At 39.6% G+C, this 24378-nt stretch overlaps 1 protein-coding gene across 2 annotated transcripts in view; it reads left to right on the forward strand.

Moving 5' to 3' along the window:
• The window catches only part of LOC134822686 (ubiquitin-conjugating enzyme E2 E1-like), a 30513-nt gene extending 12136 nt beyond the window's left edge, over nt 1-18377 (forward strand). For both annotated transcript variants that reach the window (XM_063833879.1, XM_063833878.1), the window contains exons 6-8: nt 12038-12101; nt 12736-12839; nt 16362-18377. In XM_063833879.1, coding sequence (XP_063689949.1) covers nt 12038-12101; nt 12736-12839; nt 16362-16398 — 205 coding nt within the window. In that variant the 3' untranslated portion in view covers nt 16399-18377. The remainder of the gene's footprint in view (nt 1-12037; nt 12102-12735; nt 12840-16361) is intronic.
• The last annotated feature ends 6001 nt before the right edge of the window (nt 18378-24378 follow it).

Here is a 24378-nt window from a genome sequence, read left to right on the forward strand (position 1 = left end):
CGTACAGTTTCTATTACATAAGTACACTTAACTTTACAGTTTAGTGCAGAGCTAAAATAGTCGTGCTAGTGCAGGGAGTATCATCAAAATGTTTGAGTAACTTTAAGTAACTAAGGTAAATAACTTTATTAAGTAACTCTTTGGTAACTCTAACTCTTTTTAAGTAACTCTTTTAAGTAAGTTAAAGGAACTCTTCTCCGCATCACTGCACGCAGTGTACAGTGATAATTACAAGGGAACCCAATAAGGGGTAATTACTAATTATCTCCTTAGATAAGGACATGTTATTACATGTATAATTATATGTAATATGTTAAATGTAGGTCACCAAGGAATGCGAACCTGATTTCGTAATTAAGTTTATCAGGTAACTTCAATTATTCCTGGACTCTCGGCTGGATTGTGTGGAGTAGCTAACAGCTTTTCACCTGGTGATTTACATGAACTTATATTCTCTACAAGGCCTGCCAACAACTTGGTATGGTCAGAAGAGATGGCCATATTGTCATTGATCTGAAACGTCGCCGGGCGCTTTACCTCTCCCTAGTTCGTAGCCAATTCGAAAATTGTTCCATAATCTGGCGCCCTTGTAATAAATCACTTAGTGATAAATTAGAAAGTCTCCAAAAGAGAGCTATTAAATGGATTCTGTCTGAAGAGGGCCGCAGTTATCCACCTGAGCAATATGTCAAAAAGTGCAAGCTTGTCGACATTCTCCCTTTGTCTCAAAAGTTTGACTTGAATGATCTTATTTTTTTCCACAAAGTTCTGAACAATTTAATTCCTGTACCGCTGCCTCACTATCTCACTTTATATCAGGGCACTTCTCGACTAAGACGTTGCCACCTCGACAGTCTGTCTATTGTGTCATCAATTTTACCTAAGTTAAGTCAGAATTCACACACCTTATGTACCTCAAATAGCCCACTGGCAAAATCATTTTTCTACAGAACTCATATACTGTGGAATGGACTCCCTTTACAGGTAAGACAGATTGTGTCTACTAGTGTTTTCAAAGCTGAGGTCACTAAGCATCTATGGAAATGTTTATTGGATAGTGAAACAACAGCCTAGCCTAGTCTCTTTGCTCCCCATATTATTATTATTTTTGTTTTATTAATTTTTTATCTACCTTCCTATACTTTCAACATCATATCACACTTCACCCGCACACCTCACACATTAATGACCATATCAGACCTGTATCTAATGTATCTGGAATTTGACGTATTGAAATACCAATTTTGACTATATATCCACAGTTATTCACCATGGATTTGTTTTTTATTAAATAGTTTTTCATAAATTTTTGGATTTAGATTGATTCGATGTAATGGGTCCAAGTTACTGCGGACATAGTTCACTATGTGTTTACCGTGTTTGGGTGCCCATCATATTTTACAGATGGGGGCGATATTTTGAACGATTCTATTTTATATTCATCTATTGCTGTACTCTGTAAAATTTGAAAAGTATTTAATTAAAAAAAATGTACAGTTGCTGCGTGAGATATTCGTGATTTTCGCAATTTGTAATAGTGTAATTTTCGAAATGTTCAAATGGCTATAACTTATATCTGAACAATCGAATTTGATATTTTAAAAAGAATAACTAGAACAATTTCTTGAATTTTCATGTTGATTTACTTGGGAGAAATTTCTTGATTTAGTGACATATTCGAGTGTAAGGTGTCTGATGGTGACGAATATCTTCCAAGCAATATCTTGATTGAGCTCACGTACAATGTACATGCCGTACAATCATAATCTCAACTATAATGTACAAAATAGTGCCTCATCTGTGCATGTGTCAAATTCCACGGCTACTGCAGCTGGACAAGGAAGGGATATAATGACGGAATGATATGAAATTCAGAAAATGTACGGCAAATTACACCCACCACTCCATAATGTTCAATATAGCTCTGGACCCGTCCCAGGTTCAGACCAGTTGCAGTGCACTATTTATTGCAGTATAGTGCACTATATTATATAGAGCACTATATCATATCTAGAGCACTATACAATGATCATTTGTATACTAAATAATGTTCACTACAATATGTGGACTATGTCCTGAGGAATGACAAGTGTAATTACTGTTACAATGGATGAACCAACCTTACACTTAGTGTCTCAGTAGCGAGACATTTCATAATGTAACAAGTTGCTTGAAGTTTGGAGAATGTTAGTGAGCAGATTTGTAGATGTTCTGGGCGTACAATTAGTAATTAGTGCCCCTGTCCCACTAATAATATAATGCGTATATATTATATTATATTATACACTGTGTCCCACATAGTTCTAATAATCATATCAACAATAAAATGTGAAAATTTTGATTACCACAGTTAGAGTAGCTGTCCCGATATAATTATATGACAATAAAATAGCAGATAAAGAGACAACAGAAGTTGCATTATAATCGAATAGAATTTCTCCCAGCATAGCTTTCAATCTTGTTTTACCCATTACAAAAGTGTTAATAGTTAACTCTTACGAGTGCATCAGTACACCGTATGTAATACGGCCAGTCAGTCTCAACTACATACCGTATTGTATATTTATATACAATACAAACTCTTTTATTGTGTATAAATAGAGATTCTGTAGATTGAGAAGTAGAGATTCATGAAGTTCGAGAAATTTACACAATATGACGCGGTCTCTATTCATATTGTATTGTAAAGTTAGCTTTTAGTTGTAATTGTCTGATTTTGTGGACATGTACATTGTACATTGTACATTGTACATTGTACGTGTCACGGGACACGTGTCTTAATCAGGGCTCAACTGGGACCGCTTTTTGGCCGGGACAGGGACTAGAAAAAGTCTATTGATCTTATAACGTATAATGGTGTTAGGTGTATTTAAACATTATGCTATGTCAGCAACTTGATATTAAATTTCCAGAATATTCCACATTTTGATTTTAGCGTAAAACATACTCATACATCATGGTATTTGGTTAACGGTATCTATTTACTGGAGTCTGAGTAGCCATTATGGTTTATCAGTGCGACTAATTTACTTATTACGCATACATTACTTATTTTACTTCGTTACTTCGTTGAGTTCATCCGTGGAGCCGGAAGGGTCATCAGATATCTGACCACCTGGATGGCGAGTAGTCGACCAGTGAGTTTGACCAACTGCAGCTGTAGCCGGCGACCGGAGGGTTGTCCGGTATCAAAGCAAGAAAGTTCGACAAACTACACTTAAACATGTCAAAGGATGAATCAGCCTTTACTGTGTGAGGCACTTTGTTCCACAGCTTCGGTCCTTGAACTGCAAAAGACCTAACGTACAGTGACTGGTTGCGTAAGGAACTTGACTTTGACAATGAGGGTATGACAGCTACATCCCCGTGTCTTGGGGTCACCTTGAATTTGATATCACAGCAGTTTGGTACCACATTATGGAGAATCTTCCACATCATCAGGATGATATACCTCTCCCGTCTGCGCTGTAGAGACATCAATTTAAGCTGTACGAGTCTTTCCCAATAGTTGAGATGTTGAAGACCGCCAATACGACTGGTGAAAGTTCTTTGCACCCCCTCTATCAGCTGTATTTCAGTCACCTTGGTAGGGCTCCAGAGTGGGCAGCAATACTCTAGTAAGCTTCTTACTAGTGACTTGTAGAGAGTAATCATTACGGTCTTGTCGCGAGTTTTGAACACACTGAATACCCAAGATAGTGTGCTCCTTGCTTTGGGTACCATGTTGCCGATGTGTGTCGACCAGCTAAGATCACTTGAAACCATAACTCCAAGATCTCGGACGTTTTCGACAGGATAAAGTATGTCCTGACTGGATACTTTGTAACGCAGTGTTTCGGCAAAGAAGGGTAGTTCGGGGAATGAGCTCTTAGTGTTATGGAGGTGATTTAACAGCTCGAACTTCTGCTCGTGAAGCTTCATGTTGTTGCTACGTGACCAGTCAAGAATCTTGATTTCTCTTGGAGAATTTCTCTTTAGACTCTTAACTTGCGAACAAATTGAAGCAGCAAACTTTAGGCTAGAAACTTTATTGTTTTATTTATTTAACTTTACAATAAAGTTTCTAGCCTAAAGTTTGCTGCTTCAATTTGTTCGCAAGTTAAGAGTCTAAAGAGAAATTCTCCAAGAGAAATCAAGTTCAAATGCGACTCATAAATATAGCCCCCTTGAACTACAGTCAAGAATCTTATAGATATCTTCTTGTAACAACTGACAGTCTTCAAAACAGCCAATCTGTTTGGAGACTCTAGTATCATCGGCGAAAAAACTCACCCTAGATGAGTCCACTACTTGTTCTAGATCATTGATGAACAAGATAAAGAGAAGCGGCCCCAAAACGCTTCCCTGGGGAACACCACTTAAAACCTTTGCGATAACCGAGTGAACTCCATTAAGCACCACGACTTGTTCGCGATCAAAGAGAAAGGACTTTATCCACTCTATGAGCTTGCCATGAAACCCATATTTTCTCAGCTTGTGAATGAGAAGATTTAAGTCGACTTTATCGAACGCCTTAGCGTAATCCAGATATATAGAATCTGTATCTTCACCACGAGTAAACCCTTCGTAGATGTCGTCAAAATGGCCGAGCATTTGAGTCAAGCAGCTCCTATTCGCTCTGAAACCATGCTGCTTATCGGTCAAGAGACTGTTGGCTTCCAAATACTCCACCATATGTTTCCTTACCACTCTTTCATACACTTTTACAACGTGGGAGGTCAAAGTGACAGGTCTGTAGTTTCCAGCTTCACATCTACTGCCTTTCTTGAATAGTGGCGAAACATAACCCGTCTTGTAGAAGCTTGGCACTATACCAGATGACATGGACTCTGACCACATAAGATAAATCGGGACACTAAGGCTGGTAGCACACCTTTTGAGAAGAATAGCTGGTATTCCATCGGGTCCAGGGGCAGAGTCTAGCTTAATTTCAGATATAGCTTCCATGATACTATCAGGTGTTAACACAATGTCATTGTCTCTACTGATAAGGGGTGGTACCGCAAATGTAGGGACTGCCGTGTCGGGACAGGTAGGGTCGCTGAAAACGGAGCAGAACTGTTGTTGAAGGATGTTGGCAAGTTCTTTCCGTTCAGTGACTAGTTCCTTATTGTCGTTCAGGAGGGTAGAGATGTTGTGTTTCACTTTGGAGAATGATTTGGCATAGGAGAAGAAATATTTGGGGTTACTTTTGATCCGCTCCACCGCTCTCCTCTCACCTTGGTCGAGATGGTTGACTATTTTTTTTTATTTTTTATGTTGGGGCACCCACTTTACCTCCCTATTGGGAGGCTACGTCCGTCATTAGTGACTAACGTCTATTGGGGTTCCTCTGGTTGTAGGTGTCAGTAGGTTTGGGTCACTTGGCATGGGCTAGTGATCCCGCCCCTCCAGAGGATAAAGCCTGGTGAGCGACGTTTCCCGTTAGGGAAACTGTCATAATGCTCGTTCACGGGAGAACACCACCCATGCCTAGATGTTCTCCCGGGTACTCGATAGAACAGGCTGCCCCCTGTCATTCTAGTGGGCTGACAGGAACCTACCAGGCATGCCTGAGCCTCCGATGGAATTCACCCATATCTTTGTTGTTTTTGTGTTATATCTTTGTCTTTGCGCGGCTCAATTTCCGCGCTATACTAAAGTGCTGATTCACGAATTTACATGCGATATTTGAATTTTGAGTAGACCCTTTTTTGTCGCAATTTGGCAATTTCTTTGTTTACGTAATTATCGCTAATTTTAAGTTTGCTGGTAATAATCTAAGTGCTATATCTCCAATAGCTGGCAGTTTGTCTGATTGTTAGATCCCCTCTAACTGGTAGCGGCCCTAAGGCTGGCAGTTTGTCTGATTGTTAGATCCCCTCTAACTGGTAGCGGCCCTAAGGCGGCATGTGAGTGAATGAGTGAGTAATAAAGTGAGGTGTAGGAGAAGTGGGGAAGAAAACATGAATATGAAAGTATGGTACACTGTTGCCAGCTGACTCACCAGCAACAATGCAAGTCCAAGAAGAAAGAAGGAGAGACACTGTCCGTTATCTGGGTGTGCCACCACCGACAGTGCTCCCACTTCTGTGGGGCCGAGGGTGTTGGCTCCAAGAACCAGCCGTGAGCGAACAGCGCCTGACCCCCTCTATGGTTAACTTTAGAATGACAGGACTATGCTTTTCTCCAGGCCAATCCGTTCAGTAACCAGCTGACCCAGCACCACCTCTGATGGAAGATGTGGTTCGGATTGGACTTCGCTAGGATTTGTCAGTTTTTCTGTAGACACTAATGCTCCCTCGAGGAAAGACATGAGCCCCGGCGAAGCTGACCAAAAACGTGGCAGGGATTCTCACCCTACAGACGGTTGACTATGGCCTCCTTTATCTCATAGCACACCAGCCCGATTTCGTCTTCAAGTTTCTTGATTCGGGCATTGTCACCGGCGCACCTTGCTGCGGAGAGACGAGTTTTAAGCTTAGACTTCCGTCTTCTGAGAGAGTTGTAGAGCTTAGGCTTGCCTGATGGAGGTCGTTTCTTGGGAATGTTCGATATGCACGTGTTTAGTACTTTATCCGTGAACTTGGCAGGAAATTCCTCGAACGTACCAGCATCTCTCAGTTCATCCCAATCAATAGCTTCAAAAACCTTATTCAGTTGGGGAAAATCAGCTTGATTGAAATCTAATGCTCGAAAGTTCATTTCATCAAGATATGTAGCATGGGCCTCCTCCATCACACCAGGGTTGAAGGAGAGTAGGACGCTGACCATATCGTGATCAGATATATCGGTTGCTTCAGTTTTAACATCCGATATCAGTCGGTCATTGTTACAGAAAACCAGGTCCAAAATGTTGTTTCCTCTGGTAGGCACGTTGACCATTTGACTGAGAAGATAGGTTGACATAAAGTTTAACAAGCGTTGGGCCGATAAATTTGATTCTGATGTCCCACCGCTGTGGATCTGAAGCGATCCCCAGTCAACCTGAGGTAGGTTGAAATCACCTGTTATGAACAACTCATAATCGTTGTCAAGGTTTTCGATAGCGTGCCCCAAGTGATCCAAAAGCTTTGAGAAGCTTGATAGGCTCGCATCAGGGGGTCTGTAGATGACTGCCACCAATAGCTTTGCAGATGGGTAAACATTGCACAGCCCCTGACAAGTACCGTCGTCGTAAAACTCTGAAGCTGACACTGGGAGAGACGACAATGAGTAGAGAAGAACACCTCCTCCACTCCTCTTGCTACGGTCACATCTTGAAACTGAGTAGCCCGGTATCTGGAGTTGAGCGTCACTGTAGTATGACTTTAACCAGGACTCCGTAATCGCGATGAAGGGGAACAAGTGCCCTGACTCTCGTTTTTCCTCAACATGACCAATAAGGTCATTAAGTTTCCATCTACCGACACTATTCGCAGACGGATTCAAGCTCCTCGCATTTAGTAGAAGGAGTGATGAGAGTAAGGCATGGGATGGGGCGGTAGCCTGGGCACTCCTAGAGACATCATAGGCTGGGGTGCTGGAGCCGGGTACATCATGGTGGGGGGAGCTTGGAGAGCTGAAGTTGGCTGCGTGTGAGGATGGCACGCTGGTGCACCTTGGCTCATCTTCTTCTCCATCGCCTATAACTTGGTCGCCATACCCGTGACCAAGTTTCGCAACTCTAAAAAATTGCTCGATTCAGAATTGCTGACGTTCTGATTTGCACCATTTTGTTTCTGCTTCGCTTTTCGGGGGACACTGCTGGGTTTGTTGTTGTTGTTGTTGTTGTTGTTGTTATTTTTCTTTCGAGCGGAGCGAGGATGAAAATTCGAACAATCCTTTTTAGAACATGAACCGATGTCAAGCGCAGTTTTGCAGATTTCAGGATGGAAAAAAGGACAATTCTTGCCCTTTTTGCAACCCTTTCTACCTGTCGTCCCTGACATGCGAAACTGGTTACACACCCGGGGATGAATATAGGAGCAGCATTTCCCACTAACTTCCTTCTTCCCGCTCATACCGTGGGGGCAGTTCCAATTTAGAAAATTCCGACAAGTTTCGTTGGAGGATGGGGCAGCGTGATTCTCAGGTGTGTTTTGAGGAGGAGGACGATGCTCAGGTGTGTTTTGAGAGAGATCATATTGGGTTGACGATATAGCGTTCTGGAGAGCAATGCTTGATAAGTCATTAGAGCTGTCAGAAAACTGATCCCCAGCAGGGAGTGTTCCAGAATTATGACGTGACTTATGTTTTCTGGGTTCTATCGGATCAACAATATCATGACACTTATCACACAACCAAACAAATCCTGCAGGGGTATTCATGTTGGATAGTGTCTCGTGCAGCACTCTGTTCCTCTCGCAATCATGAGAACCTTTAAAACATCTAAAGCAGTTGAAAAAAGGCGGTACTTGAGGTTCGTGGTCAATAACATAGTCCTCACCACATTCTTTACATTTGGTGGGTAAGAGAGCTTTGAAACCGAAATAAATACGATTCATAAGAGCTGGCTTAGCAAAGACTTTGAAACCCTTCTGATCAGCAAGAGCAATACCGAGAAACTCAGCACAACTTTCAAGTAACAAAACCGTAAACTGATCGAGTCGCTTGACAATGGCCGTACGACTTTGAACACTGTCAAAAGTGGAGATAACCGGTCTGATAGGTATTTCAGCCTTATCAAGGAGTTTCCCGATGATGATCTTAATGTTTTCACTGTCATTTTGATTCTGATTACTTCCCATGGTTCAATGTACACGGTGAATACAATATGTACACGGTGACAGGTAGCCGATGGTAACAGTAGATAGTGTAAGCTGATAAGAGCAGTAAAAATCGATACAAAAGCACATAAAATAATGAGATTACTACTCAACCAGTATTAAGGGGGCATACCCCAAATTTGTCCAGACCAAATGACCTCATTGTAGGCAGTTCAGTGACCTTCTAGCGCACCGTTTCCACACCAAAAAAAAATTATTTTGAGAATACCTATTTTTGTAATCGAACATTTCCTGGTTAAGAGTGCAATTTTCGGAAAAAATTATTTTGTGGTTGAGACGCTATAAGTTACCTTACGAGACATATTTATATGGTACGAAATTTGGGGATTTTTGGAAAAAATCCCCATATTTTCGTACTACCAAAATTGTGGCCGCCATTTCAAAATCCCACACATTAATTTTATGTAATTGGCTTAAATAGAGCTAATTTGAGGTGAATTTGTCAAATAAGTTGTTTTACGTGTTTTGTGAGACAAGGATACGCATTTCTCAGGTAAATAGAAAGTTACTTAGTATAAAAATTACTGAATAGAAAATACTGTTTTTTTTCTCTGGAGGGTTAGAAGTCAAACTTAGTCTCACATTCAAGAGTAGGGGAGACTTAATTGACAAGCTCAAACTCCTAGTGTTGAGGGAGGCATACACCTGGGACTACACCGGTGAGGAGACTCAAGGTGAAAGAGACGACGATGAAGACGATTTAAACGAAGAGAATGATTTTTAATTAGTTTTTCACGATTTTTAAAAATTTCATCAAAAACTGATTTTGATTTATCTGAAATAATTTAGCGTGAAAATGCGAAAATTTAATTTGGGGTACGAAATTTGGGGATTTCTGAAAAAAATCCCCATATTTTCGTTCCCCCATAATTCCGATCCCCAGAATTATGATCCACATAAATATGTCTTGTAAGGTAATCATTTCTTGCGGTATCGCGTTGAAATTTTGCTCGCCGTTTATTCACATCTATGTCAAGGTGTGTGTAAAATCTTGATATCGTATCTAAAAAGGCTGGTGTGTTATGAATTTTCAAAGTCAAAAAGCTAAAATTGTCCTTTTCAGGCTTATTTTAACAAAAAGTCAGTCAGGGAAGATCGGATTATTTGATGCTTGACATCAAATTGTTCTCTGAATTCTGGCGCAGTTTTTGATGCCCTCAAAGCCAAACAACAAATTTAGGCACATTTTTCGTTTTTAATATTTACTGATTTTTCTAAAATTTTGATAGGAATGTACTAGTGACTTTTTGAAGGGTGCAAAATAACCGCAACTAGCACATTTATATATGAGTTATGAACAACAAAACACCCTAAAATGCTTTTAGAAAAATCAGTAAATATTAAAAACGAAAAATGTGCCTAAATTTGTTGTTTGGCTTTGAGGTCCAATAGATCAGAAGGTGAATGAGTAAAAACATTTTTGAGGGCATCAAAAACTGCGCCAGAATTCAGAGAACAATTTGATGTCAAGCATCAAATAATCCGATCTTCACTGACTGACTTTTTGTTAAAATAAGCCTGAAAAGGACAATTTTAGCTTTTTGACTTTAAAAATTCATAACACACCAGCCTTTTTAGATACGATATCAAGATTTTACACACACCTTGACATAGATGTGAATAAACGGCGAGCAAAATTTCAACCCGATACCGCAAGAAATGATTAACTTATAGCGTCTCAACCACAAAATAATTTTTTCCGAAAATTGCACTCTTAACCAGGAAATGCTCGATTACAAAAATAGGTATTCTCAAAATAATTATTTTGGTGTGGAAACGGTGCGCTAGAAGGTCACTGAACTGCCTATGAGGTCATTTGGTCTGGACGGCACAAACCACTGTTTTGGGGTATGCCCCCTTAAGCACTTTATACCACGTGACCTTAGATATTATATATCACCAGTTTTTGGTGCAATCAGCGATGATAACAGCATCTAAAAAGCTTTGTATCGCATTCATTTAGAATTTTATCAGTTGCAGATTAGCAATGTTAGGTATGCGCTCGCCATAATATAAAAGGCGAATGCTTATGTCATTTAAATATTATATTAAGTGTCTAAATTGCATTTTGTTACTTAGAACGACATTTCGGATTTCAACTCAAGATTATCACAAATTCAAAACAAATTCGTGTGGTCCCGGCCAAAATGCCGAATGCCGAGTTTTTACCAGGACCTGTACCTGAATTCCAAAAAAATGTCCGATTTTGATCAGGACCAGAATGAAGCCGGGATTCCTCATTCCGGTAGACTATTCGACACGTGGTACCTGTCTTAGTGTACACTCACTGTACCAATTGGCTCAGTATTGGTTATCACACAATCTTTACAGATATTAAACCCTCTTAATGGTTTCAGTCAGAACACAGTTATTTTGATATCATCCTTTGGCACGATATTAGAATTGCTTTACAAGATATTAGAATCGCTTTACACAAGCTGGGCTTTTATTCCCCAGCGACCTTAGAATCCACAAGTTGGTTAACTGGGCTCATTAGAGCAAGGCTGGTAGACGGTATTTTGTGCACATGTGGGTTGTTGGTGCTTTAATCTTACCAAAGTGCTTGTACTGACATAACACCTGACTACCACGTGAGAATATCACGAGCAGGACCGTTCTGGGGGATATATAGCGAGACACACCCTCCTTACTTTCCTACAATATCATGTTAAACAAGACTGAGTCACCAGTAAATGGGATCGCGCAATATAACGGTAAATCTGGGCCACACTTCCTGTAATTTCATTGTATGTGGAACGCAGTTTTAGCCAATACAAACCTTAATAGGATTGGTCCATTGTGAGACGCTATCTTCCGATGTGAAGCCCGTAAAATACCCCCATATACACTCTACACAGACTGTACATACGTATTCTAGACATTTTCAATTAATTAGGGTATGCGGAGTATGCGGAGTATGCGGATATTACTTGTACATGTGTACAAAACGACGATTAATTTTACAGCGTGGTCGTAGTACATGACGTCATGTTTCATCTAATATCACACAATCACATGTAATGACGGGGCTATTTCAGCTTGGTACTGTCATGTAACACTGAGGGGGGGGGAACTGTGAAGTAACACAGTACACGTTTTATATCCTTTATACTGTTTGCACCCTAAAGTCCTAAACCTTAAACACTGGACCGGATTAGGTTTCTTGGTCCGGTAATTAATTAGCGGGGTAATTACTAATTAATTAACGTGGGATTTGTATCAATTTGTTTCTAAGTATGAGGTTCAGCTAGTGTGACGTTCAGTTATTTTAGTGACGATTTTATTTTCAGTCAAGGACACATCTGTCTGGACATTCTCAAAGATAACTGGTCTCCTGCACTGACCATCAGCAAGGTAACAACCTCATTAATTATGTAATTAGATCAATTAGCATAATTTATGAGACCATTCTGGATGACTACTTCGGTAATTTCATTGTAATCACAACTTTATTCTTATCACGACGTTGCCTAGTAACGGTATTTGTTGTTAAGTTTCAACTGTCTCCACATGGCCATGTGGTTCCTGTCTTCATTTCATATCACTGATTACCATAATATTTTGTGCATATAAAGTTGTGAGCTAAAAATTAAGAAGCATCTTCATCTGAGCGGACCTAATCAGAGACACGTAACACCTTAAAGAATTAAGTTCAGACACGTAACGGCTCCAAGAATTTAGCGGCCTTAAGTTCAGACACTTTCAGGGGAGGTTTCTTAATCATCAGTATGTTAATTTCAATGTAATATAAGGTAATGTATATTGGGATTTGTAAGATAGTTCTAGTTTAGAGATGACCTCATTTTGACAAGCCCTCACGAAACACGGCCTCTTCAGAGGCTATATATCAGTTATACATTCAACACAGTTATACAGTTATATTATGATGTATACAGTTATATTATGATGTATACAGTTATAATATGATGAATGATCTCTATCTTTGTGTTTGCAGCAAGATATGATCTCTATCTCTGTATATTTGCAGGTTTTACTGTCGATATGCTCGCTGCTGACTGACTGTAATCCCGCTGACCCTCTAGTTGGCAACATTGCTCAACAGTTTCTCACACACAAGTCCGAACATGACCGGTAAGAACTACGTTAATTGACCGCTAATTGCAATTGGTTGGGAATTGGTGTTTATTGAAGTTTTATTACTAAAACTAATTATTAAATCAAAGTTCTAAACAAGGGATAGTTAAAAAACAACGCCCAATTCTAATCTTTCCCTAAAAGAAAAAACTAAAAATAAAGAACTTCATTGCAATTTCCGCCAATATCTCTTGTCATAACTCAAATTACGGAGATAATGCAGGTCAAAGATATTATTCAAATAAAGATTTCTTTTACATAAATCATGCACAATCAGCGAGAATAGATTACTTTGGGGTCTTCCTCTTCTCCCTGGTAAGTCCAGTGTATTGATGGCAAAAATGAGGGAAGAAAACGCTGGTCCGTCAATAGGACCCCGCAAAACATGTCCTAACATTCTCCACCGACTACGGGCCACTTTTTCTGACAATGGCTCAGCATTGCAGCGTTTATACAAGTTTTTGTTGGAGATGACTCCTGGGTACTTTATATTCAAAATAGTGCGAAGATGTCTGCGGTGAACAACATCTAGTTTTTCAAGGAATATTTTGGGGACGGCCCAACAGGATTAGTTGTACATAAGAACCGATACGACTAAAGCATTATACAGTATTAGACGTTTGTTTAGGGGCAGTTTATCACTCCAGGCCTTCTTGTAATTGTTAAAGGCAGCATATCCCAGGTTTATGCGACGCTGAATATCAGCTTTGCTACACAAGACGGACCCTAGAGTGATACTTTTCCTCCATACTTCATTCCCCGACACTAATTTTCCATCACTGTCGACTTCACCCGTACTAGCTAAATAAACATGAGTGAAGTCCGTTTTGTCTTCATTGACAAAGAGGTTCCATTTCTCGAGTATAGCTGTTGCCTGGGGCAAAATAGCTCTCAAGTTGTCTTCCTCTTCATCATTGAAGTCAACATCATCAGCATATTCAGTGTCAAGTGGAAGGCCAGCCATAGTAATCGGGGGGATCGGCCTATCTAAACTGATTGTTATAGTCCATCTAAGTTCATTCAAAGCACCAGCCAAGACAAGGGTGAACAGACAGCCGGATAGACAGTCACCTTGGAAAGCTCCAAGGAGACTTAAAAACTCAGCTGAAAGTGAAAGAACTCCATTTACCTTCACCCGTAGCTTTGTGTTGGACAACAACAACCGGACAATCCTCAGCTCATCCTCAGTACAGCCACACAGTTTCAGGAGTTCAAGAATCGTAGTGCGTTTGATCGTGTCAAACGCACTAGACATATCAATGCCCATGCGATGATACTCCCATTTCTTCCTTTGGACAACTGACAGTAGAACTCGCTGACACCAAACAATATCAGCACAAGAACGAGCGCGTTTATATGCACACTGCCATGGACCAGTGAAGGCGTTCACTTTTTCTTCTATCCTTTTAAGAGTAGCCATAGACAGAATTTTTCTGGCTGCATTGGACAAGGTGAGTGGACGTAAATTCTTCAGAGGACCAATAGGTTTTTTTGGCTTCTGTAAGGGTGTTATAGTAGCCTCTCCAATGGAAATGGGGAAAGTATGTGTCTCGAAACAACTGTTGATGATTCCAGCATAATGTTCATGGACTGTACTATTAGAGTACTTAATTAGCTCGTTGGGTATTCCATCGGGACCATTTGCCCTCCCATTTTTCAAGCTAGAGGTGGCTGCATGTATTTCAACTCCAGTAAAAGGGACATTGAGAGCACGTGGTAGACCCTCAAAAGGCTCGAGAGGTTGCTCATTGCGAGTCAGCTGTTTTTCGAGATAGTCTCTAACAACAGAAGCTTTCATGTCGTCAGATGCAATCAAACAGCCATTTTCATCATGAACACCAATCGAGTTATTAGGTGGTTTACTTTTCTGAAGATGTCTTACTGCTTCAAACATTTTCCTTGAATCGTTTGTGTTAGTAATATCACTATAGGTCTGATCAGCTTGAGCAGACCTCACTTCAACTAATCTTTTCTGGATACTATTAGTGAGGTGGTTGATGGATGACCTCAATGTAGTTCGATCAAGAGATTGATTATTGTTAAGTAGCTGTCGGAGATCGTGACGCTTTTCAACAAGCTCTTTGAGAGTGTCATCACTGCTGTGATGTTTCAAGCGAGCTTTAGGTTTTGGGCCGATGGAAACATTGGCAGCATCACGAATATGAGACATAAGATTTTGAAGGTCGGCATTTGGATCGTTGCTGGTCGCAAAATTTGAGAACTTGCCTTCAAGGGCCAAGTGATATTTATGTTGCATATCTTTGTTGCTTACAAGTTCTGATATATTATAAGAAGGAACACGACGTTGTTTAGGTTTGAAACAAAGATGAATGTTGCTGAAATTGATGCGAGCAATGACAAGTCTATGATCTGAAAATGTTTTAGTACCAGCATAAGTTCTTGATTGAGTCAAAAGACACTTAGATCTATTTCGGCATAGTATGTAATCTATTTGAGAGTATACAGGCAGTGTCTTCTTACTGTACCGACCAGCCGACCAATCCTTCCGCCAACCAGTAAATGATGTAACACGTCTGCTAGGTTGTATAAAACTAGTGTTCACAGCAAACAGATTATTTTCTGAGATAAAATCCAGTAATCTAGAACCATTTTCGTTCCTTACTCCCATTCCGTATTTCCCCATATATCTACCAAAACCCTGTTCAATATCAGAAGGGGATAATTTACCCAGTTTTGAATTAAAGTCACCCAGAAATTGCAACTCCACATTAGAGGGTACATTCTTGGCCTCTCTTAGCTGCCCATAAAAGTTATCCAAAACAACTGGATTTTTACGGACTAGCCCCTGATGTGGACAGTAGGCATTGATCACCCTGCAACGTAGGGGTGTACCGCTACGTGAGGGGATGCAAATATCGACATAGCATACCCGGTCACTGATGTACTTCCAGCAAACCACATAGTTCATCATGCGAGGACTGATTATAAAACCCAAGCCTCCATGGCGACTGTCCAACTGCTCGAACAGAAACAAGTTAAAACCGTTGCGCAAAACAAGGCTGTCTGATTCGGTGACTTTAGTTTCCTGCAGAGCGCAGATGTCGACATTGTACTTTTCACAGTCTAATCCTAGTAACTCACGTTTACTATGTAGGCTATCATCTTGCTGAACACCGAGCCCACGGATGTTAAATGTGGCGAAGCTGATCATTAATGCAATGGTTGTTGATACAAATGATTTCTTCTTCGGGTTAAATATGTTGGAGTTGGCGTCACCACCGTCTCCACCGCTGACATTACTCGAACGGACCATCTAATCTACTTTTAATTAATCTTTAATAAGTTTCTAGTACCATGAAGATACACAATACACATTGACAGTAATTGTTGTGAGCTGATGAATGTCTAGACAATATTTCCAAATTAACCTGTAACATTTACATGTTTATTAGTAATAATTGTTTTATTAATGTTAAGTATTGATATTATTTAAGATAGTATTAAGTGTTATGTACACAATATAATATTAACTTAATGTTAAATGTTAACTTGTCTCAGGCTGGCTCGGTTGTGGACGAAGAAGTTTGCAAAATGAGAGAGATAATATTGTACACCTTACACACGCGTGTACACAACACATCACAATTACAGACATCACCACCCTCAAGAGGTTATAAGATCAACCGAAAGACTAAACCGCACGTGCAAATGCACATAAGATCGTGCACGTGCAAATGCGCATAAAATCGTGCACGTGAAAATGCACGTAAAATCGTCCATGTCCACAGGAGAGATAAGACTTGAATGGAGATAACATGAGGCGTCAGGATCATGACGTGTTTTAACCTGAAATTGTTGAGCAAGGAATTTTTGTGGGCTTTTTGTAGTGATTTGACAGAATTAAATAGCGCCAAAACATACTCCCCACCCCGGCCCTCCTGGCCCCCTGTGTATACATGATTACAATGCAAAGGCGTGTATAAACTTATAAAGTTATAACAATACGCGTCCTCTTATTTGCTAAATTGTGGTAATGTTAAAACATAATGGCTTCATTGTTGCACTTGTCGTTACACTTACTGCCTTATCCAGTATTTATTGATTTGGAATGACTGTTGTCCAGGAATCGCTCTAAAGTGTAACACATCTCCGGACAGAAAGCGCCTCAGAATATTATGATGGTATTATTATGCGTTGGTAATTGATTTAAATTATTTGGCAATCTTCCAAGATGGGGTGTGTGTGTTTTGGTGTGAGAACTGAGTCTGTCCGTATTATGTAACTGTGAAACTATCTGGGAGATGATGACTCAATGATTCTTGTTACTGTTTTAGAATTTCGTTAAATTGTTTTAAATGGTGACCGTAATAACCGGTATGAGGTGATGTATTTAACTGATCTGCTGAATGATTGTGTATAAATAGGATAAACCTCACTCAAAATCATTTCTTTCGCATATTTGATAAACATTTTATTACTACGAGAAGAGAGAGACAGAGAGAAAGAGAGAGAAGAGATGAGATTCTGACATATTCTTGATGCTAACTTTATTGGGACTAAAAGAGAGAGGGTCATTAGACTACATTAGAGATTCATAGAATATACAATGTATAACGTATATTATACAATGTATATTGTACAATATATATTGTACAATGTATATTATACATGTCAGCACTGAGGGACCACTGTCACACCGTTTGTCACATCTGTTTTACATGCAGTTACCTCACCTGACTTTTAAGGTTGGCGGACATTTCTTAGTTCCTTGATCGAGTGGCCGCTCTTACTACACAAACAAATGTTCTGCTTTATAAATACCTCTAAAATACCAATCCCACCACTTCATGTTTATTGGACGTTTTCCAAGAAATCATATTGCTGCCCACATAAAGCTTAGTCGCATATTATCACAGTGTCATCCAATACTATAACACTTCTTAAATAACGACAGTGAAGACCAATCATTTGCTCACCATTACACATGTGTTCAGTCTGAAGATAATACTTACAATTCGCCTTGTTTTGCGTAACATCATTGTTGTTATTCTATGGAATTATAGGCGCTGTTATATTTGATCATGATGAAATGTTCAGAGTTTCACTTTACAATACTAGTATCCGCCCGGTATCTTCTAATATTTGGTTACAATTTTCTGGAAAAGGTAAACTATTTTTCTGTCATTAAGTAAGAAAATGTTTAATGACATCATCCTACATTTTTCAATTACAAAAGTAAAATTTCCCAACATAACGGCTGTAAACTGATACAAGAAATATAATTTTGTTATTTTTGCCCCGAATTAGTCTCTGTTACAGCGTGGAGATCATGTACCGTTAATGACGAAATAATTCACTACAGATAATAATATTCAAATCTGTTAATTGTTATTCAACGTGCTTTTCCATCCTATAAACAGAGAACACATGTTCGTTAAACATCACGCCAACAAACATAATGTAAGTTTTACATTATTTGCATATTGACAACTCCGACGGTATTTATTTAAATAAACTGAGAGACATTTGGTCTCGTTACCTTGTAAATTTCATCGAAATCGAACAATGCAGTACAAAGATATTCTGTTTTAATCTTTATGGTAATGTCAAAGTAGAGAAAAATTCGTCACTCGCTATTAAAACATGTGCTCCTTCATAAATGTTATCATTATCATGATCAAACCCCTTATTTATGGGCCTGCCAGTCTCTTCTGAAGCACGAATGACCATAATTTCTAACGTCCAAACAAGGTCAGAAATTTCTCCTAACACCCATTTTTGAATTTTTTAAATCGGTGGTCCGGAAGCGGAGTTATGGATCGATGAAAATTTTTGATTTAACACTGTTTGTATTGTCATTATCAGAAATGACGAAGAGATATGGCACCCCATGTTACTAATATGTAGTAACGCTTGTTTCATCAAGGGGAAGGTGTGCTCATCAACCAAGGGTGTGGTTGACGGGCTTTCAGAACTTTCTAGTTGCTAAGCTGTAGAAATAAATAATAAGGCGCAGTGATTTCCCTAATTTTCGAGGAAGTTTTACACTTCATGCAGCTCACTGATACTTCTTAATTCTGAGGGGCACCAAATCTGGCAGCAATTTGTTGACGGAAAACAATTTTTGTCAGTACCTCAGTATACCTTGGGAGTGGAGTGGTCAACTGATGTGATAGCCCCGTCAAGTCTTGACGAAAATCAACATATGTCACAGTACATAGCCATAGGTAGGTTACCTGACTGAGAATGCATACCTCAACTTTTAATGGATTCTATGATATTTCATTCCGAATAAATAAACAAGGTGTATATTTCAAATAATTAACTAGTTCCCAAATAATATATTCCTTGGCTAGGCATGTTGAACAAACTCCCGTTCGCCGAAGCCTTTGTTGAACTATGGAAAGCGCGATCGCCGAACTTAAATAGACATATTAAAGCAATTTGGTCGAGTATGCGCTTTAACAATTAATATCGCGCGCACGCGCACTATATGCCTAGTAGCGCGTAATAGAGCGGCGAGCATGTGTGTCGTGCCATTACATCCTTGATACATGTTTCGTATCCCAATATCAGAGATAATATTCGGCGGAAAGTGGCATGCAACGTATGTCAATTACATCCCGACCGTCATTTACTGGGCGGCGCTCAGCCTGTCATTCCGCCGAATCTCTATACGTTTATGAACATAATAGCCTGAGGTCCCCAGGTTAGACCGTCATTGGTCATGCGTCAACCTTTCACACAGCCATGATCATAATCGATGATGCCACGAGAGTGCTTCCAGTTCCATAGTGCCAGGCAACGAGAGTGCCGTCGGGATCCGGATGTCTGACCAAATTGCAAATAATGTAGGTATTTCACGATATTTATAGTTATATGATGTATGACAGATTATTTTTAACGTTGCGCGTTGTAAATTGCAGCTATGTAGAAAGTAATTGCAACGTCTCTGGTCTCGTCCATGACAAAGGCGCGGCGTGGGCCGAAACGTCGACAACTATTGGTTTAACAAGAATTGCGCCGGTTAGCGGACGCTAGATTTCCATCGACCGTAATTAATTACAATTAACGATCGTTCCATATTGGTTAAATTACCAAATTTCTTTGGGGCGTTCCAGAGAACAAAATGGAATGGTTGCCGTTGTCAATTATTTGAATCGAAAGTTGAACGACCGGACACCGTAATAAATATAATGTAGCCTGTGCGGTGATATGCATGATGCAGTTAAAAGGACACCTGTCCGACAGCGACTCTTGTCCGACTCAATATGTTACTGTCACCAAGATGTAACCCAACTCCAAAAACTTGGTCATTGGTTGACGATGTCAACCCATCGAGATCGTTGCTCTGCGAAAAAAACGATCTTCGATGCGAAGCAAGAATGCTAGTTCGCGCGGCGCGTCGAAGCGGCGAAGTCCTTCAATATGTTACCAGAAAAAAAGACATCTGTCCGATATTGTGATCTAATTGCAATACGACACATTTCCATTTTCCAATTGGAGACATGATCTGAACTGAGATATGACCTGAGCTGAACTCTAAGTCTACCATAGTTTATTTTCATTTGATGTCAAAAATTGGACAATAGTTTAAATGTTATATAAATAACTGATCTCCATGATACCGCTCTCGGCGCTCTCCTAGCTGTGTGTAATGTAGGCTGTGATGAGATTGGCACTTGTAGTAGAGGCTCTTACGGGCAAAAAGACGTGTTTTCTGCTACGATTTTAGAGACCTAACCGCTAATTAAAATTAAATTAAATTAAATTGGACACAATAGCAATAGTATGATGTCTAAGGATCGATAATATGTTAAGAAGTATAAATTTGGCCTTATTAGTCACGTGCTATACCAATGCGCGTTTTAAACTTTGACAGTCTATTACTCTAAGGCAAATAGAGTAATTATATTCATATTTTGTCAGCAATAAGATCACATTATTTTCTATTTAGTGTGAAAATATGAGCTAGAACGGACATAATCTCGCAGAGTTATAGCTGTTTGAAATTTATGATGAACGCGCGGGTGCCAATTGATAACAACTAAATGCTTTTGCGCGTAGTGCGCGTCGAAAATTTGGCAAAAACGCTTGCGGAGTGACAATATTCAAACTTCGATAAAGTATATGAAGTGGGTACTTCTCGGAAAGGAAAAATTTAGGCAAACACGATGTGACTATTTTTGGGTTGATTTAATACAACTGCAAAAAATTATTTAAACTTCAAGCAAAAAAAGTCAAATTTTTACCACTTTTTTGGATTTTTACCCCAAAAAAAATAGAGGGGTTTTTCAAATTTTTATATCATCTTGTGCGGCTGTGTTTTAGCTATCTCCATGCAAGTTTTGCCGACATGCCAACAAAATTAACTTGTTCAAAATATCAAAAAACATGGTTTTTTGGCCTATTTTTCGCCCAAAAATCGGTTTTTTGCAATTTTACCCCCAAAAAGTCAGTCCAATCATCTTAACACCACTTTTAATCGATTCTACGGTCAAAAATACGTCTAGTATGGTGTATCTGGGGTCCCTAGCGTATCGAGCAGACAATGCCCGTAAGAGCCTCTACTATTGGCACTTTGTGTATACGGCTAGCATGATGATGATCCTGTCCTCAAATAGTCAATCACGTATCGGTGGATCAGATCTCAATTATGGATCAAATCAGCATTATATTAGGACTGTGGGAGCAACGTCACAAGATTACCCGTGAGCTTGTGAAGTACGAACGTGACCCGAAATTACAAATGTGATCCGAAAGTTGGACAGATGTCGCCAAAAACGACCCTTATCTGACAGCGACTCTTGTCCGAAAACCAATACACACTATATACACACTATATAATATCCTGATTATCTTAAAATTTATTCCGCTTTTATTTTTATTCCCACTCTCGATTCCTTGCTAGCAGTCCGATTAATTTAGTACATTTAGTGGGGCCCATTTAAACATTAGCTCTAATTAAAGAACCTCTCACCCTCTCAGCAGTCCGATTAATTTAGTACATTAAGTGGGGCCCATTTAAACATTAGCTCTAATTAAAGAACCTCTCACCCTCTCAGAAAACTCCGTTTGGAGATATTCCTTATTACGCTCTAAGTTATTAATTTTCCTTGTGTTTGAATCCTGTCACTTTTCAACTGTTTTTAGTCTTTGTTATTTTCGGCCGATTTCTGCACTTTTACACTGGGTCATCATTCATAATTTCTGGGATTGAGACGACTTATATCAGCATTTAAGGAAGAGTTTGCTTGTCTGACTTACTTCATTAGACACTTCTGGTCAAGAACTGAACAAGAACTACATTCGAAGACTGGAACATCTGAATGACTTCGCAACCCAGGAATCAACTACTCAGTTATTATCGCTCAATAATCGGTTTGGTATCGACGTTACATACTTTTTTTTCTTTTTTTTTAAGCTGATTTGAGAAACCATGGAATTAAAGTTACCGTCCTAAGGCTAACATTAAATCGCTGATTTTATTTATATATATCACTTTTTTGTTCTTTCTTTTCCTTCAAAACATTCCAGTACATTGTGCAGAAAGTTGGAGATGAAGCCGTAGTACGTACATGTAGCATTGCACTGGATCGAACTTGCAGAGTGTTGTTTTCTCCAGTCTGCGCCGCGAGCTTATATAAACATACGCGGCGCAGATCGACTGGAGGAGATTGCACTGTGTAGGCTCCGGTGTAATGTGATATGTATGTACTACGGCTTTACAAATTTTGGAAGCAAGTAGGGATATATATCTGATACCAATCGTATATACTAAAAATACTCTAGCACAATTGTAACTGCAGTTTTACAGAACTCTAAATGCTTAATGAACACTCTTGCAGGTACCACCCGTATTCATACTCAGACCTGAGTTTAGTCATTTTCCGATACGAGATTGGGGACGGGTTCTATAAACAAACAAACAAACAAACATATAATATCCTTGTATCACGTTGTGACACCTTGTCATACGTTGTAAGACCCGCCGCGCACGAGTGCGCGGCTCCCCCTGTATCGTCGAAACTCTACAGGCTTCTATAGTGAAGCGACCGTGGTCACCACGTGATACAAGTAATTCGACTGTCGGACAGATGTCGCCCAATCAAATCTGTGGTAGGTAATACAATGTGAATCATAATAAAATGTATCGTTCATTTCGTATAATGAATCAATCTATTCGCAATCATGTTCAACATAACATTAACATCATAATTTATACAACAATATAACGGATTACTAATATCGCGATAGGGAGCCAAGTCTGTGGTACCACCAAGCACCCAAAACATTATAAGAAGATTGCATTGTATCGTATGAAGTAAACAAAAGCTTGAACGACATTATCAATTCGCAGCAACATGAATAAGTATAACAGCGGATAGAAGTACATTACAAGCGCACGACGCAAACAATGTGTGGTATAGTATAAGAGTATAGAGTACACGACCTTGGCATAAAAGCATTGTAAAATGCGCGCGCGACAATCACGTGCTAATTTGTGAAGGAGCACGTGTTTGCGGAGGGTTATGCATGTTTTGCTTTGTGACACGACGAAAAACCAATACACACTATATCTTTGTATCACGTTGTGACACCTTGTCATACGTTGTATGACCCGCCGCGCACGAAGTGCGCGGCTCCCCCCTCCCACGCTATAGTGAAACGACCGTGGGGGTCACCACGTGATACAAGTGACACCCACGGTCGTCCCTGTATCGTCCTGACGATACAGGGGGAGCCGCGCACTTCGTGCGCGGCTGGTCATACAACACATGACAACTATATCCATTCCCAAATCCTATCACTTCTAACCATCTATTGCCTTTTTAAGGTGATGGAAAAAATTGAATGGAGACTCCCTTTGTCCCAAAATATTAATTATTAAATTTTAAAAATACAAAAATATGGATTCACTTTATATTATTAAAACAATTTCTCAGGCATAATTTACTCACAGGACTTGTAGCGCAATGCGTTGCTGTGCCGCTTACCTGAGGACCCCAGGCTATTATGTTCATAAATTAAACATAGTTGCTCTATTATATCCGGAGCCCTTGCGCTTGTGAAACAAGTGCGCCCGCAGCGGCGCGAAAGCACATGGTTTGGTGAATAGTACAGGTAGCACGTACAGACAGATCCGCCCGAAACAATCAATTTACCGCGACACAAGAAGCTTTCAAAAGATTTTTGTGTTTTGACGCAAAAGAGTACAATATGTGGTAGGTGTGCTGAGTATTTAGTAGGGTATTTATAAAACACATTATTTGGCCGTTTTAAATCCTGAAATGAGTGCCAAGAGTCAGTTTTGTGGATTATATTGCTGGCTTTAAAGTGGTTTTTAAAAGTTTAAATAGTAGGGTATTTATAAAACACATTATTTGGCCGTTTTAAATCCTGAAATGAGTGCCAAGAGTCAGTTTTGTGGATTATATTTCTGGCTTTAAAGTGGTTTTTAAAAGTTTAAATAGTAGGGTATTTATAAAACACATTATTTGGCCGTTTAGGATCCTGAAATGAGTGCCAAGAGTCAGTTTTGTGGATTATATTGCTGGCTTTAAAGGGATTTAAA

This window comes from Bolinopsis microptera, chromosome 11 (genome assembly GCF_026151205.1).
Source record: "Bolinopsis microptera isolate Bmic1 chromosome 11, MBARI_Bmic_1.0, whole genome shotgun sequence".
NCBI lineage: Eukaryota > Metazoa > Ctenophora > Tentaculata > Lobata > Bolinopsidae > Bolinopsis > Bolinopsis microptera.